Consider the following 14,886-nt stretch of genomic DNA (forward strand, 5'->3'; position numbering starts at 1 on the left):
ATGCAGAAATGTTAGGCCAGTTGCTCCTATGCCTTGGGGCGGACTGGGTGTGGTTGGCGTGTGTTGGGACAGTCTGCTAGCCTCGACAATTGCTTTGTTAACGATTGATCGGAAAGAAAAATCGCTTGAATGCTTCCGCGCTAGGCGTCAGAACGCTTGTTGTAGACATTGTGCACAAACTGCTCAACGAAATTACTGTTAGAGCCGTGTATCTCAACCCCGTGAACTTACGCTGTCATAGCATTCCTTGCCGCTAAGTAGAGTCATCCACTATTCCCAAAATTTAATTATCAGTGGGAAAACGAGGCGTGGGCTGTTTACCGGTCATTGGAAGGTTGTTAGCTGAGATGAATATCGGAGCTTTTTTTTTTTAGAAATTTTTTTTATGTGAAAGTAAAAGCTGGCAGCGCGACCTAGCGTGTGGAAAATATAGCATTTCGCGCGCAATGTGTATTTGCTTAGACAGATCCCACCCAGGTGTGATAAAGTAGCCAGAATAAAAAAAGCTTCAGTATTGGACAATGAGCTACGGCCTGTATCGTAAGATATTAGACTCAATCCTACTATATAACTCATGTAGACCCTAAATATCTACTTCTGGTCCTCTTTTATCAGATCTGCCGCTTTTTCTGCAACCGCGTATACGGTCGTCATGATATTGCCGACTGGTATGAGCGGGAATACGCTTGCGTCAACAATTCTCAAGTTCCTCGTGCCATAAACCAAGAGGCGATTGTCAACTACTCCACCCTCTTCGCGTGGCATCATGGGGCATGTTCCACATAGATGCATGTTAGAAATAACACGCTCCTCAACGATATGCCTGGCATTTTCAAGTGTACTTGGTATCGTTGCTGGAAGGCGCTTGCCGTTTGGTTGAGCAAGAATAGTTGAACTTAAAGGTTCAGTGGCCATAAGCTTCTCCGCAAACATTACACTTCGGCTCAGGATTTCCAAATCGACCGGGTGCTTAAAATATCCCGGATCAATTGTAGGAGGGATGTCAATGTTTTGCGAAGTAATATGGCAGGTGCCGCGTGAGAACGGGTGTCCGAGCGCATTAAGTATCGTGAAATAGTTTTCTGGCTTGGCTGGTGCAGTATAGTTCGAAAAGCTGGTAAGATCTTCAATGTCTGTGTTAATTTGGCATGGAAAAGTGACATATGATAAAGCGGGAGCGCCAGCTTCCATCAACAACTCTTTCAGTATCACGTTCCTCTCTGATGAATCCGTCACGAATTCATCGAGTAAGATCCTCTTTGATTCTGCGGACAATGGACCATTCTTGTCGATGATTGGTAAATAGGAAGTACTAGAAGCGTTGGTACCTAGTGGACCATCTCCGTTGGTACGGTACTGGGCGATAGCAGCACCGACAAGCTCCTGATCCCGGAACATATCGATCGATGGTATACCGTCCTTCACTTCGTAGCTTTGACACACTTGAGCATGGTCTTGTAAATTCTCTCCAACTCCAGGAATATCGAGAATAACATCAATTCACAAAGCATCGAGCAACTTGCTTCCACCAACACCTGAAACTTCTAGAATTTGAGGTGATTGAATTGCACCGGCAGCAAGAATAACCTCTCGCTGAGCTTTCACAGTGCTGATGGTTCCGTTCATTTCGCGTACTTGGATTCCCGTCGCAACAACGTCTGGCTCTTGGCCCTGTAAAATGATTTTTTGCACAATGGTCTCCGTTAGATCTGTCAAGTTTGACCTTTGTCTGATCTCGGAATTATAATATGCTGAAGCTGCGTAACTGCGTGTTTTAGTGGTTGGATCGATGCTTGCGGCATTCTGGAATGCGCCGGTTACGCTCCCTGATATCGGATCATTTGTCTCTTTCAAGCCCAGGGAAATGTGTGCATCCATCCACGCAGAGTTGGTAACACTGAATCCTTGACCGTAAGACATTTGGATAGGTCCATAGCCGGAAAGGCTGTCGTCTAGGCTCTTCATACGAGTGATTGCGCGTATCTCGTCGGTTGGGGCATGTCTTGTACCAAACTTCTGGTAGTAGGGTGCGAGATCTTGGTATGACCACCCTGGGTTACCTAGTTTAAGCCATGCATCGATTGATGCCGCTGTAGGATAGACAGTATGCATGAAATTAATGGCTGAGCTGCCACCAAGACCCTTGCCTCGAGCTAAGCTGAGAGCCCTATTGTTTAGGCCAGGCTGTAAATATCGGGAAAATGATCAGCATGCGGGTTTCTCAAAGCCGCAAATTGCGCGAGCAAAAGTTCCAATGTTAATTGATCACTGAATCGGGGCAAACTTGAATTAGAAGGGCAATAATTACCTGAGGTGTCGAGGTGAATTTCCAATCGTAGCTGTCGTTGCCACATAGCAAAGGGAGGAACCCTGGAGTCGATACTAGTGGATCATCTCGATGATCTTTTCCGGCTTCAATAACCAAGACAGTGGCATGAAGATCTTCGCTCAGACGAGATGCAACAACTAAGCCAGCTGTACCACCTCCAACGATAATATAGTCGTATGCGTCAAGCAAGTTTGCAGATAACATCTTATCTTGATTAGATGACGCTGCCCCTCACAAGCGATCTCAAGTATTTGGCTCAGATGGGCCGAAAGTGCGGCGGATTAAAGTAGTCAGTTTACTCTTATATAGCGTAGCATATTGCCTTGGTCTCTTTCAATTCTACAACTAACACAAGAATACTTAACCAAAGCCCAATATTGGGCGTATTTTGTGGATATGGGTCAGCAGTAGCAATACAATCAGACATATTAACTCAATGTCAACACTATATCGCACCAGTGGCGTTATTACGCACGACACTTAGACCAATGAAAGCCACTAACATCATCCATTAGAGTAGGTACCCTTACGTTTTTACCACTGATAAGACTAGTTGAGATCTTTTGTTGCTTGACCGTCGTTAGCTAGGTTCTTGATGATGCTGAAATAGCGGCGCTCTTGGCTTTCGATTTTAGGTATCACAAATTGCAGCAACTGACGTTTCACTAGAGTAATAGCACATCTACTGATGATAACAAATGAAGGACAATTTTGTTAGTTCCTGATATATGATGTTATTCATAGTAGCGAGATATGTTCATCAAAGATGGATTTAATACTGAATCAAACTGCGATATCTGAGCGACATCCGAAGGCTGCTGATGTCAGCTGTGGTGAACGAACTAACTATGCTATGCCTGTGGGTAGCTCAGCGGATTGGACCACAGCTTCTGGAATAAGACGAATTAAAAGGAAGCATGTTAGTAGAGTTAAACGATAACGACGCTATAAATAGCTGCGCCCAAATCAGACGGCGATTCCACTTTACCATTACGTATATGCACGTAAGCTACGATTAGCTTGCCCATGGCGATGTATGCCCAATTACCACGTTTGCTCCCTTAAGCCCAAACGTTTTGTGAAGTTCATGCTATGCTTGCTGAGGCAAATATGCGTGAATAACAGATAGGCCTAAATTAGGCTCATGTGTTGCGATTGCATAAAGAGCTAATATCGCTGTGATGGTGGGTAAGGGTTAATCTTACCACAAAAAATTAGAGACTTCATACTGAGTCCTATCATAGCTCTAGCGGGACATATGAAACCAAAGGAATGATATATGGCGCCAGTTCTTGGATATTAGATACCATGTAGAGAAGACCCGAAATTGGAACACAGTTTGAAAGCCTTCATTCACCGATGCGCGAATATGTGTTTATGGGGCGATGGGATCTCACATTGTGTCAATCAACGATCGCTGAGACCTAGACGGATGGTATCACAGACTAAATGCTTCTGTTAGACAAAAGCAGGTATACTAGTGACCATTCTTGATGTTAGGGGTAGGGAGGGTAAATCATAGACATCGCTCACTGGTGGTTACACTATCACTCAACTATCGTAAATATGATTGCTTTTCCTCCAGTTTGCAAGAATACAATTAAGATTACTGGAATCAAAGCGTCCTGAGTAACAATTTTGTAAAGAGATCTGTTATCATATTCACATATGCAATTGATCACAAATTTCATGGCATTACAGTTTCAACATACTTAAAAACTCATGCACGAAATAGGAAAACATAAGGGGTAGCTCAGGATAAACAGGTCGTATGGATAAACCTGAGTGTTCAGGGAAGTGCATATGATGTCTTGGAAAATATAAAAGCTTGGTGAAAACTTGATTCGTATTCAGAAACCTGCCACCACAGTTGAATTAACGAGGTTATACTAGTCTAAGTATAAGCTTTGAAACTACCCTGACCTAGAACATGTCCAGTCGCTCCGTAGGTAAAGTTGACCGTTTCTGTTTGCATTATTCATATACATTACGTTTTGATAAATGCTACCATTCAAATAATTAACCACCTGCCTAACTATTGAGTAAGCTTACACTTTTAACTACCTGTCTAATCAAGCATATGCAAACCATGCATCTCAGAAGTTCGACATGTCACAGATCAAGGTTGTAATTTGTACCCTGATTTACGAAAGGCAATTCCTGATAGGCTGTCAGTCAATTCGTATTTTGCTAGCGCCTGCCAAATGTAAAGTTATTTGGATGACAACTCTCTGTAGTCGTATGTATAAGCGGACCCTTTAGCCAGAACCAGCAGGTGTATTGTAAAAGTGAAAGTGTTCGTGGATCTTCTCGTATCATAGCTAACGTAAGATTGGATAATCCCTCCACCGCTAGTTGAAGAAGTTGACAAGACAAAGAATACCAATAAACTAACATATAAATAAGGTTGTCAAGACTCACAACGAAAACCACAACTCAGCAAGCAAAATCGCTACTATTGTATCGACCATTCAATTCTTCGAAATACCTTTGACTACATAATTTATATATCACAATGCGTCCTTCTGTTGTACTCGGAATTGCAATCTTTCAGGCCGCAAGCGTCTTCGCGGAGACAGTCCCACTTGGCTGTTTCGGTAATTGCAACAATCACATTATTGGTTGTTGTATTGGCGACGCATTTAATTGCCAAATTCTTGCCAATTGCTTTGCCAATTCCATTCCAAACCAGTGTGATAACCCCTCGGATGCTTGTTCACACGTAAGTGCTGCTGAATATATAGAGTTACGATATGACTAACGGTCTGAAGTACTGCAATTCTGGTGCCGCTGCATGCCTTGCTGCCAATTAAAAAGTAGAACAGGAGCAATATTGAGTATAAGATTAATACTCTTATAAGCTCTCTCATTAACCTCTAATCTACCTTTGGAAACTTGTTGGAGGAGATTTGACTTATAGTATGTTTTATACACTCCCGCATTCTCAAATTCGTTAGACTTATATGAACCTTATGGAACCATGGAGCTTCTTTGAAACTGTTCACCAGTGATTTACGATGATACAAAGTTCTAAGACTGCTGAGTAAATTCCGGGGCTATAATGTGAACGTTTGTGATACATACGAGTGTGAGAAGTGAGTAAGATGTGATATGGAAAACACCTAATAGCTCGATTCGTCTTATAGTAGCTAGGTTATTAGTAAGACCCTCCTACTTCAAGGATTTCCAGATACTGGGCCAAAATACAAGACCTATTCCCCTCTCACATCTCAAATATGCATTTCTCCACAGCCTGATACAGGTCTTCATATTGATACAATCGCATCATCTTTGCAAGTATGACATATGGCAAATGCTAGAGCTGGAATTAGCAGCTCGTACTTCACATTGTTTGGTGACAATTTATGTTATTAGTCTACCTAGTAAGCATTAATAATAAACCAACCATCCAATCAAACTATACAATCTTTGCCCTTTTCTTTCTTTCACTAGATTTCAATTTTTCTCTCTCTCTCTCTCTCTCTTAAGGAGTTGCTATCATTAGGTTGTCTTACATGATTCCCTAGTAACATGAATCTCTCACTTACCTTTACGTTCAAAAACAGTATATTTCTCCCATCAAGAATATGTTTCGTTTTGACAAACACTATCCATACATATATTTGAAGAGAGTGTTATCCATTTCACGCACCGTTCAACATTTGAACTCTGACGCCTCGATTGTAATCGAGACAGGTAGATAACATGTGAAACATAGACTAGGCGGCATCATTAAACACTTGCCTATTTCACACGTTCGCGATGTCATATCGTTCAACATAAGTAAAAGCTATATTCGCGATATCATCCTCATAACAACGATATAAAGAACTTTTTTTATAACTACAGATATTGATCAGTAACAGCCGCATCACATACCCTACCTGCAAGTATCAGCCAATCCTAGGTAGAAAATCGGCCAAGTGAGACTCGAACATAGAGGCACAAGAGAAGAACAAACTAGGAAAGATAGTGAAGACGATTGTGACAACGATTCAGTTGAGCGCCTGGCCCTCGGGTTGGAGAGACCCATACACACTCGTTGTCAAATCTTTAGCCGTGGTTGAATTACCGCCAGTGGACTTGCAGTTTTTGTTTCTCTCGTTGCGTCTTTAAGACGCAAAATAAATCGTCAAAACTGATGAGAGAAGGGTTTATGAATGTGACAGATGAGTACAAGTACATCTACATGAAGTTTTGTGAAGAAGCTTGCTCCCTAGGGCGACTGGGGCCATTTGACATCTGTTTCGAAGTCTTCTGCGTCTGGGCCAGGAACATAATTTGAAGGCGCGGACCGTGATTGTCTAATCTGCAAGATGTAACAGTTGACAAATAATGTAAAGCTTGGCCATAGTAGTACTGCATCCTACATAGATAACGGAACCCTTCTTCCCCTTCTCTCTCTTACTTTGTTCTTTATAAATCTCGCTTGTATAGCTCCAGTAGTCACTCAACATCAAATAGTTTTTAGTATAGCCGAGTACGCAAATGCGTAAGTTGGTTATAGCTGACACTAGTTCTTGGCTAGTAACCGTAGCATTTTGGTACAGGATATCTATGCTAGCGAGCGGGTTGAAAATCAGGCGATTTAGATCGACTCCACCCAACAGTTCGCCTTTGGCTCCCCGGCAACAAGGCAGCAAAGCAACAAGGCTCGAAGGTTAGAGGCTGCATTGACTGGGAGTCCGGCAAACTACACGGACATTCTAACAAACGACAAGTTTACTCAACTGGCCCCTCGCCTCCGCGAGTATCACGAAAAAGATTATCCAGGGAGATAAAGAATGAATGAGGTTTAGTCCCCACGCTCGGTACTAAAGGCCCTGAATTTGGCGCCGCTTGGCAAGCGAGAGGAAACTGAATGAGATGATCTGCATCAATGTTGATGCAAACTGTTTTTAACGCATGGAATCCCACTTCTACTAGTACATACTGCGTATCATTACCGCCAAGCGCATACCATTATTTATTTGCTTTGCTTCTCTAGAAATTCTTCGTACACCGCTTTTTGACCACCGGCTAGTCTTTGTGGAGTTCAATTATGTTGTTGGACGTGATACAGAGGAGTAGAATCCGCATCTGCAAGCGAGACGCTGGCTGCATTGATACCTATAGCTACACTGCCTACAAGGGCTAACAACCCTGCCAGAAACGATTTTGATAATAAATACTACTACTTGTTTGAGAAGAATGGAGCTATGGAGTACATTGTAGATATGGATGGATTCTTAAGAGCAATCAATGGAGGCGTTGGTCATATAAGACACAAGAGCTCCAGCAGCTTTCTCACATCGGGGCACATCGCATCTACTGTGTCTATGTTCCTTCTATGCTCATTCTATTCTTTATCTACTAACTCTATACTTGCTTAAAAAATTGTTGAACGCACAGAGGAAAACATAACGAAAAGATGTCTGATACAGCAAGCGAACAACTACCGGCTCTCCCCTCGGACATTACTCCCCAGTGGTTAGGAGAGAAGCTAGGGCACAGGGTCAAGTCTATCGAGAATACCTCTAACATTTGGGGTACGGCCAGCAAACTATTCTATGCCATTACATATGAAGACGAGAGCAGCGATGCGCAGCCAAACCACATCTGCATCAAAGGCGTCTTCGACCCTAAGATGATTGAAGCGCAGCCATGGACAGTTAGCCTCGCGCAACGAGAGGCCGAGTTCTTTGCTAAAGTTGCGCCAAACGTCAAAAACATGATTTTCCCAAAGAGCTGGTGGAGCGGTTTGAGTGACAAGCAGGGTATCGCCATCATGAACGATTTGACTACCGAGGGCTGCACTTTCCCCACCGAGACCGCCTCGTATCCAGTTGAGAAAGTCTTGAACGGTGTTGAGCAGTTGGCTGGTCTGCATGCGCAGTACTGGGGCCAGAGCCAGGATGACCATCCTTGTAATGAATCCCCTCTTGTTTTTTTTTTCTCTCAATTGGATCCACTACGGTATCTAACTGCTACATAGGGATCTGGAATAACTACGACCCGGCCATGAAATTCATGTGCACGCCGTGGAATGAAGTCGTACGAGTTCCTGGCCGTCCCCAGCTACCTGAGTACCTGATGGATGGTAAGCGATGTAATGAGGCACTAGACCGCTATTATGCGGAACGTAACCCGAGATTCCGCACACTCCTTCACGGCGATACCCACATCGGCAACGTCTACTTTACGTCTAGTGGACGGATCGGTTTCCTTGACTGGTCAGCTTTCCACTTTGGATCCTGCTTCCATGATGTTGTCTATCACATGACAGCCATGCTAAGTGTTGAAGACCGTCGCTCACATGAAATGGAGATCCTGGATCACTACCTCGATACGTTGCATCGCCTTGGCGGGCCTAAGTTTGACCGTCATAATGACCCTGAAGTCATGATCGAGTTTCGACGCTCCTTCATGACCAACGTCATCTGGCTCATCTGTCCTGATGGTTTGCAGAGCAAAGAGCGGGTGGCGGTCTTGTGTGAGCGCACTGTTGCCGCTTACGACGACCATAAGGTCATCGATGTCATTCTTGGCCAGCCCAAGCCGGCAACTTCAGAATGATAGCAAGGATATCAATTTCCTGTCAACGCTGTATTTTGCAGAAGTACTGATGGCGAATGTATTATATAAAATTAGTTGTGGACTATACATAATTATTTCACCTTCCGTGTTTTATTGTTTGACTTGTTAACCAATATTTTACCACAGTTCTATACATCAATATATATCATTCACAGTCACATGGTTGGCAGATTGAGTATCGCTATAACAAAACTTCACTTTCTCTGAATATTAATACGATAGCAAACTTCAGTAAGAGGGAATAACCAACTTAATTCCGGCTAGCATTTTGGTCTTCTTTCATTACGGATGACCAGATTTATCTGGCTTTGTACCCAGAAACCTACCTAAGACAATCTCCAATTACTAGATGAGTCTAGTGAACAAGCCGTGAACTTCAAGATCTTGGAGAAGACACTCATCGAACTATAACAACGCTCCCACTATCATCACAAGTGTCCCTATCTCACCGACCTCGGCCCTCCATTCTTCCCACTCTAGCGAACTCAGCTTACTCAGTCTCACACACTCGTCAGCTAACTGTAACTTCGTCAATACTCCAGTTTGAGAGAGCCCGTGTATTTTCCGCTCCTTGTTGCAGAGTACAAACTCTGTTCGCCATTCTTCTGTGTTATCCGCATTCCACAAGCTTGCATTGTTTGCGAGAGGCACAAGAACAAAACCGCAGGTCGGATAGGAAGAAGCCTCCGTGGATATCTCGATTAAAATATTAAGGATCTGGAAGATAAGCACCGTCCTGCCCGGTTGATTAGTATGAGTCGAGCAGCGACATTTGTTGACAACCATACTCACCGTCTCCTTGATTCGTTGTAGACCCAATCCATCCAGGTTACACTGGGATCGTCGGGTAGCTTCATCTTGCGGATTCCACCAGCCAATGATGCTAGCGCGTTAAATACATGCTTCCGTGGTTGTCAGAGCAGAGCGCATATTATAATGCGGGAAGGGTTCGTCTGCGGCTAGCTTACATTCACTGTGGTCAGAAGAGCGGCTTCGAAGCCGTCATTGCCCAATGGCTGTTCTTGGAGTCGCAGCAAACAGTAGACGAGTAGAGATTGAAAAGCAGCCAGGAGCTCCCATTTGTCGAATGCCGCATGCTACCAACAGTTGATCACGGATTCAAATGACGAGAACAAGACCAGCGCATACCTTGGAAAATATATTCTCTTGTTCGAGCTTAATCAGCCTCCATACAAGATTTTTGTTTGAATCGGTTCGACTCTTGAATAGCTGCACTAGACCCATGCACGTAAGTAGAGACTAGTCATTAATTAAATGTCAGTAAAAAGGGCTACCGTCCAGAGAAATGCCTGAGGAAGCTAAGAGCGGATTATGATAGTTCGATTTTCAGTCTGGAGCTGTCTGATGACAGATGACAAGTGTTTGCGTACATGTGGGCGAGGAGATGGATTAACTGACCTGTTGCGGCGGCCCTACTCCAGTCTCAGCCCAATTTGATTGCAAAGGGCTAATAAACGGAGGTAGCGCTGTTTTTTGGAGCATCATAAAAGGATACGACCGCAATATCCGCATTGCCAATGACACCAGGGGACCTTGATTCGGCCGAGTAAAGATCCGATGTTCAAACAGCGAAGGGACAGATAAGTTTCCCAGTGCCAGGGGGGATATACTGTTTTCCAGCACAATGTGCTCTTCATTGAATGGATAAAGTAAAGAATGAGTACTCTGGTGATCAATTGGAATCTCAAGCCCAAACATATCGAAGTCTCTGAGGATAGTATTCCAATTGTCTTCCGTTGACCATCCAAGGGAGGCTGCACAGTTAGAAGAGGCTTGTGGAAATGTTATATCTTCCAAGTTTATGGATTGACTAGATGCTCGGGAGAGGGCCACAGATGCTGTACTCTCATGAACTTCTGCCGTCTTTTTCTTTCTGCTGGAGTTAGATGCGCTAGGGGTTGAACCCACGCTGCCTCCATGAGGCTCTCCTGTCCGCCGTGCCACCGCAGCAACATCACATTCCATGCTCCGCTCATGGCAGCGAACACAGGTTTCTGAAACAGAATCATTGGGCACGATGCAACGAGTCTTTGCCCGAACACATGCACCGCAAGATCGCTTCCGAGAAATGTTCGTGTCGGGAAGTTTGGAGCGACAGTAGTAGTAGTGCCGCTTGCGTGAGGATTCTAGCAGATAGACACCGATTTGTGTCAGATACAAGGATACTGCCGCTGGATTCTCTTCTAGGGGCTTTCAGACATTGTCATACCTTTAGCAAATGATCTCTTGCATAGCGGACAATGGCGGCTTGCTTCGCAGGTGCTGGAAGGTATGCGCTTTTGCTCTTTATGCATTTTGATAGTTACCACCAGATGTTACAGTTCATAGTCGGGAGAAGAACTTTGTCGAGCTAATGTCTTCTGCGTGAATTCCAGGGCGTGAGTTACCCCATTGACTTCTAAAGTCCATTTCACGGAGTTCCGTGCAATAGTTGGCTTATTAATGATCGTACATTTGTCAGGCACGGCAAGATTAATGGTACAGTAGTGCCATTAGTCTCCTTAATTTCAGTGCTAGTGAGATCTACAGCCCTGGGTAGCACCATATTGTATGTGGACCATAGACATGTTCAGTGAATTGCGATACTATGCGGAGCTTGGCGACTGGACTCTAAGATCTCCTTGCCGAGTGACGTCAACCACTACATGTCAGATGGGCCATTGAATCATCTTTTTAAGCAGAATTACGACTATTCGCATTGTTTCAAAGGTTGTCATCCTTTAAGCCGCCTGTCTAGAACCCATTCATCTAGGTTGATGTATATCTTTCCAATACCTACCTCGTGCTTTTTGCGGCGATTCTATTGAAGTTATAGCTCTTTCTAACGCAGACATCTTCCGTCCAACCATGGACCTGGACAAGAAAAGCGACTAGCTATTCGAAGGCCATCAAGCCGAAATTTTTGCAACGGCCAATGGTTTTTTTGTTTTCCAGCTCTGAAGCCTTGAACGTATAAACAGTAGCTACCCGCGCTACATAAATACTCCTAAGCTTCAATCACGGCCACCGATGTACAGCAAGGGATGAGAGTATTCGGAGGGGACAATCCAAGGAGCCGGACGGTAGGTGGAGATGCGCGTATTAGGCCTTTCACTCTATGAAAAGGAGCTACCTCATTCTCATACATGCCTAGCTGTCAAGAAAGCTGCATTGCTGATGGGTAGTTGGTAATATGGTCAAATCTGTGTCAAAGAAAAAAATATACAGGAAATATGCTATTTGGCGACCATGCCGGCACTACTAATTCATCACATAGACAGGCGAGCGAGGTGAAAGAACTTTTGGATCCGGCGCAAAAGCAAAATCTATTGCAAGTTACTCTCCGCCGCCTTACTGTACATCCACTGTATGATAGCGCTATGGCTTGCGCATACCATGGCGAGCCTTAACACTCCTGATTACATAGTTCCAGTCACTCCGCCGCTGACCGAAATCCACTGTGCGGTAAGCCAGCGGCTCTTCTCTGAGACTAGCAGTAACGCAGCATCGGCCATATCATTGACCGTCCCAATTCGTGACCCAGCCCGCGTCTGTGCTAGCATCCCGGTCTGTAATTCAGATGCAGATCCGTCGGGTGCAACCAAAAACTCTTTCGACATGTCTGTCATCATTGGTCCCGGCGCAAGAGTATTGACGGTAATTCCATGGCTACGGCCAAGCTAGTACTTGCTGTGAGAAGGTTTGCCCTGTGAGAATAGGAGTCTGGGTAAGGGAGCTCACCTGACCAGCCCAGGACGCTGTAAGGCTATCCTGCGCAGCCTTTGCCGCGGCATAGACTGCGCTGATTTCAAGGCCAAGTTTTGAGACGATGGAGCCAACGTTGATAATACGCCCTCCTCTGGGCATTTTCCCTATTCCTATAACAGCTTGTGTCAGGTAAATGGTGGCAAAGACATTGATCCCGAATTCGGCTTCTAGTAATTCTGGCGTCGCCTCTGTGAGATTCGTTGGGCTTCCATAGCCAGCATTATTCACTGGATCACATCAAATTGTTAGCCACCTTCGAGTCTTATTTACAAGATTTAAGGCTTATTCAAGTACGTACCGAGAATGTCAATGTGGTCGGCGTTAAGCCCTTCCAGAGTCTCTTGGACAATCTTCGTCGAAATGCTAGCTTTTTCCAGCGCTCCTTGTACAACAGTTGTTTTAGTTCCAAATTCCCGACTAATGTCGGCTGCTACTTTCTCGGCCCTCGCTTTAGAGCTCTCTGAGACATAGTGGATTGCAACAGCTGCACCGTTTCGGGCAAACACTCTGGCGATGGCAGCCCCGATGCCAGTTTCTCTGCCGGATCCAGTGATCAAGGCAGTCTTGCCTGCAAGCGAGAGAGTTTCCGCAGTCATGTTCTTGTCAAGCTCAGATAAATAATGTCAACGCTGAGTGCATACAATGAGCTTGGAGACGTTTTCCCTTGATCTTTATAGTTTCGTAAATAGTTGTCAACACTAAACTTTTGCATGGTTATTATGTAGAATACATGCTTATAAATTGTCAATACTATTCACGGCTTTCCGTGAACATTGGGGTTTGCTTGTTCACACCCCACATGGCGATTGCAGTCTTCCCTCGTTATTTGAGCTCCACTAAGTTGGGTGCTGAAAATATCGAGCGCTCACAAACATTCATACCAACTGCACATCATGGCCTTTAACGGATTTCACGAATAAATAGTTTATTTGCTATGATGCTATTTCGCGCATTCAGCTTACTCTTTTAATGAAGAGAATGTTTCCCATAGCTTTTTTAGATACCTCGTCAAGAGCATCACAAAGTAGCCGATCATTACCCTTCATAGATACCCTGGAGGAAATTTTCAAACCAGTTTCATGCAGTCCTACTTGGTTTACACGGATGTCCTTGAATTTTGTATTACATTCACATGTTGATAACATTCCAGTACATTCTTCTCTTTCAATTTGGTCTACACCTACTTGGAGTTGCTTCATCTGGAACTCGTTATGTCGACTAATAGCCGTTCAAACTTAGCAAGCTGAATTTAGTGGATAACGTTCTTGCAGGCATTTTGCAGAACCAGCTCTTCAAAAGCTGGGGCAGCATTCAATCCAATGGTCATCTTCAAAGACGATGTGCTGTTTAACTTCAATACGCTATTAGCTGAATAAGATAATAGAGTTGCTGACTACAAGGTACTCAGCATACGAATACACCCCTTCTCGCCTGCAAGGGACTGGCTTCTATATTCTATGAAACACCGCAAAGTACGTCTTGCAAAATGCAGAAGTTCTAAGTTGCGTTGTTCCTCTCCACGTTTGCAGCCTTGATTGTGTAGAATCATCTTGTTTACATCAGACGGGCCGTGTATTAACGAAGCGAAGTTGTTTCTACTATGACCGTAATACCCTCATTCTCCTACCCCGTTCCGACCTCTGCTTACTCAAAGATACTTGTATTTCCCAAAGAACTACGGCGATTCTGCTAGATTTGTCCAGGATTCCGAGATGATCGCCTATATCGGCAGATCTGTATTGCTATTACTAGGGGGCATATCCAGGGGATTTTGGGTACTTTAATCGGCAAATAGGAAATAAAGCTAGCGCTGCACTAGCATGGCAGAGTGGTAATTGGCCGAGTCAGAGACACTACTCTGATGCATCCATACCTACGTTAGCCATAGTTAGAGCTTCTACAGCTCCGCCTGAGAGCATTTGGGCAGTGCCATGTGTTTCTCCTTCTCTAGGTTGAAGAATTCAGTCACGAGATTACTGCGATTGTCACCAGGACAGTCATATAACAGTATGACCAAAGTAAATACCAGAAGAGCGATTATTGGGTGGTAGATAGCCATGCAGGCGAAGAAAGCATCATAAGTCATTCAGTTCAGAAACGGCCGTTCGCACTTGAGATCCTAACCTGCGACCATTGACTTCGCAAAGCTATACTACAATAAAGTATTACTAAATATGGCGTATAATGTTACATTTAGCTAATCGACAAAAGAA

The 14,886-nt window shown here is 44.2% G+C and overlaps 4 protein-coding genes across 4 annotated transcripts; 1 reads left to right on the forward strand and 3 right to left on the reverse strand.

Annotated features, from left to right (window-relative positions):
• Window positions 1–591: 591 nt before the first annotated feature.
• Window positions 592–2,533, reverse strand: V8C40DRAFT_274852 (GMC family oxidoreductase; the record flags this gene model as incomplete). The annotated part of the gene is made up of 3 exons (XM_083220646.1): window positions 592–1,472; window positions 1,530–2,184; window positions 2,309–2,533. The coding sequence occupies 3 exons, from the start codon at window positions 2,531–2,533 to the stop codon at window positions 592–594; spliced, it is 1,761 nt and encodes a 586-aa protein (XP_083073954.1).
• A 5,014-nt stretch (window positions 2,534–7,547) lies between these two features.
• On the forward strand, window positions 7,548–9,148 carry V8C40DRAFT_244751 (kinase-like domain-containing protein). The gene is made up of 2 exons (XM_083215732.1): window positions 7,548–8,235; window positions 8,304–9,148. Exons 1-2 carry the CDS (start codon window positions 7,740–7,742, stop codon window positions 8,882–8,884), a joined length of 1,077 nt encoding a protein of 358 aa, XP_083073955.1. The 5' UTR covers window positions 7,548–7,739; the 3' UTR covers window positions 8,885–9,148.
• V8C40DRAFT_244753 (uncharacterized protein) lies at window positions 9,133–11,349 on the reverse strand. Its single transcript, XM_083215733.1, has 6 exons — window positions 11,136–11,349; window positions 10,325–11,052; window positions 10,055–10,165; window positions 9,874–10,002; window positions 9,698–9,807; window positions 9,133–9,641 (listed from the first exon to the last, which is right to left on the reverse strand). Exons 1-6 carry the CDS (start codon window positions 11,218–11,220, stop codon window positions 9,311–9,313), a joined length of 1,494 nt encoding a protein of 497 aa, XP_083073956.1. The 5' UTR covers window positions 11,221–11,349; the 3' UTR covers window positions 9,133–9,310.
• Window positions 11,350–12,267: 918 nt separating this feature from the next.
• Window positions 12,268–13,269, reverse strand: V8C40DRAFT_287378 (SDR family NAD(P)-dependent oxidoreductase; the record flags this gene model as incomplete). Its single annotated transcript, XM_083222716.1, has 3 exons — window positions 12,268–12,585; window positions 12,647–12,900; window positions 12,972–13,269. The coding sequence occupies 3 exons, from the start codon at window positions 13,267–13,269 to the stop codon at window positions 12,325–12,327; spliced, it is 813 nt and encodes a 270-aa protein (XP_083073957.1). The 3' UTR covers window positions 12,268–12,324.
• Window positions 13,270–14,886: the final 1,617 nt, after the last annotated feature.

Source organism: Trichoderma camerunense (genome assembly GCF_050948025.1).
Source record: "Trichoderma camerunense strain CBS 138272 chromosome Unknown V8C40scaffold_8, whole genome shotgun sequence".
NCBI lineage: Eukaryota > Fungi > Ascomycota > Sordariomycetes > Hypocreales > Hypocreaceae > Trichoderma > Trichoderma camerunense.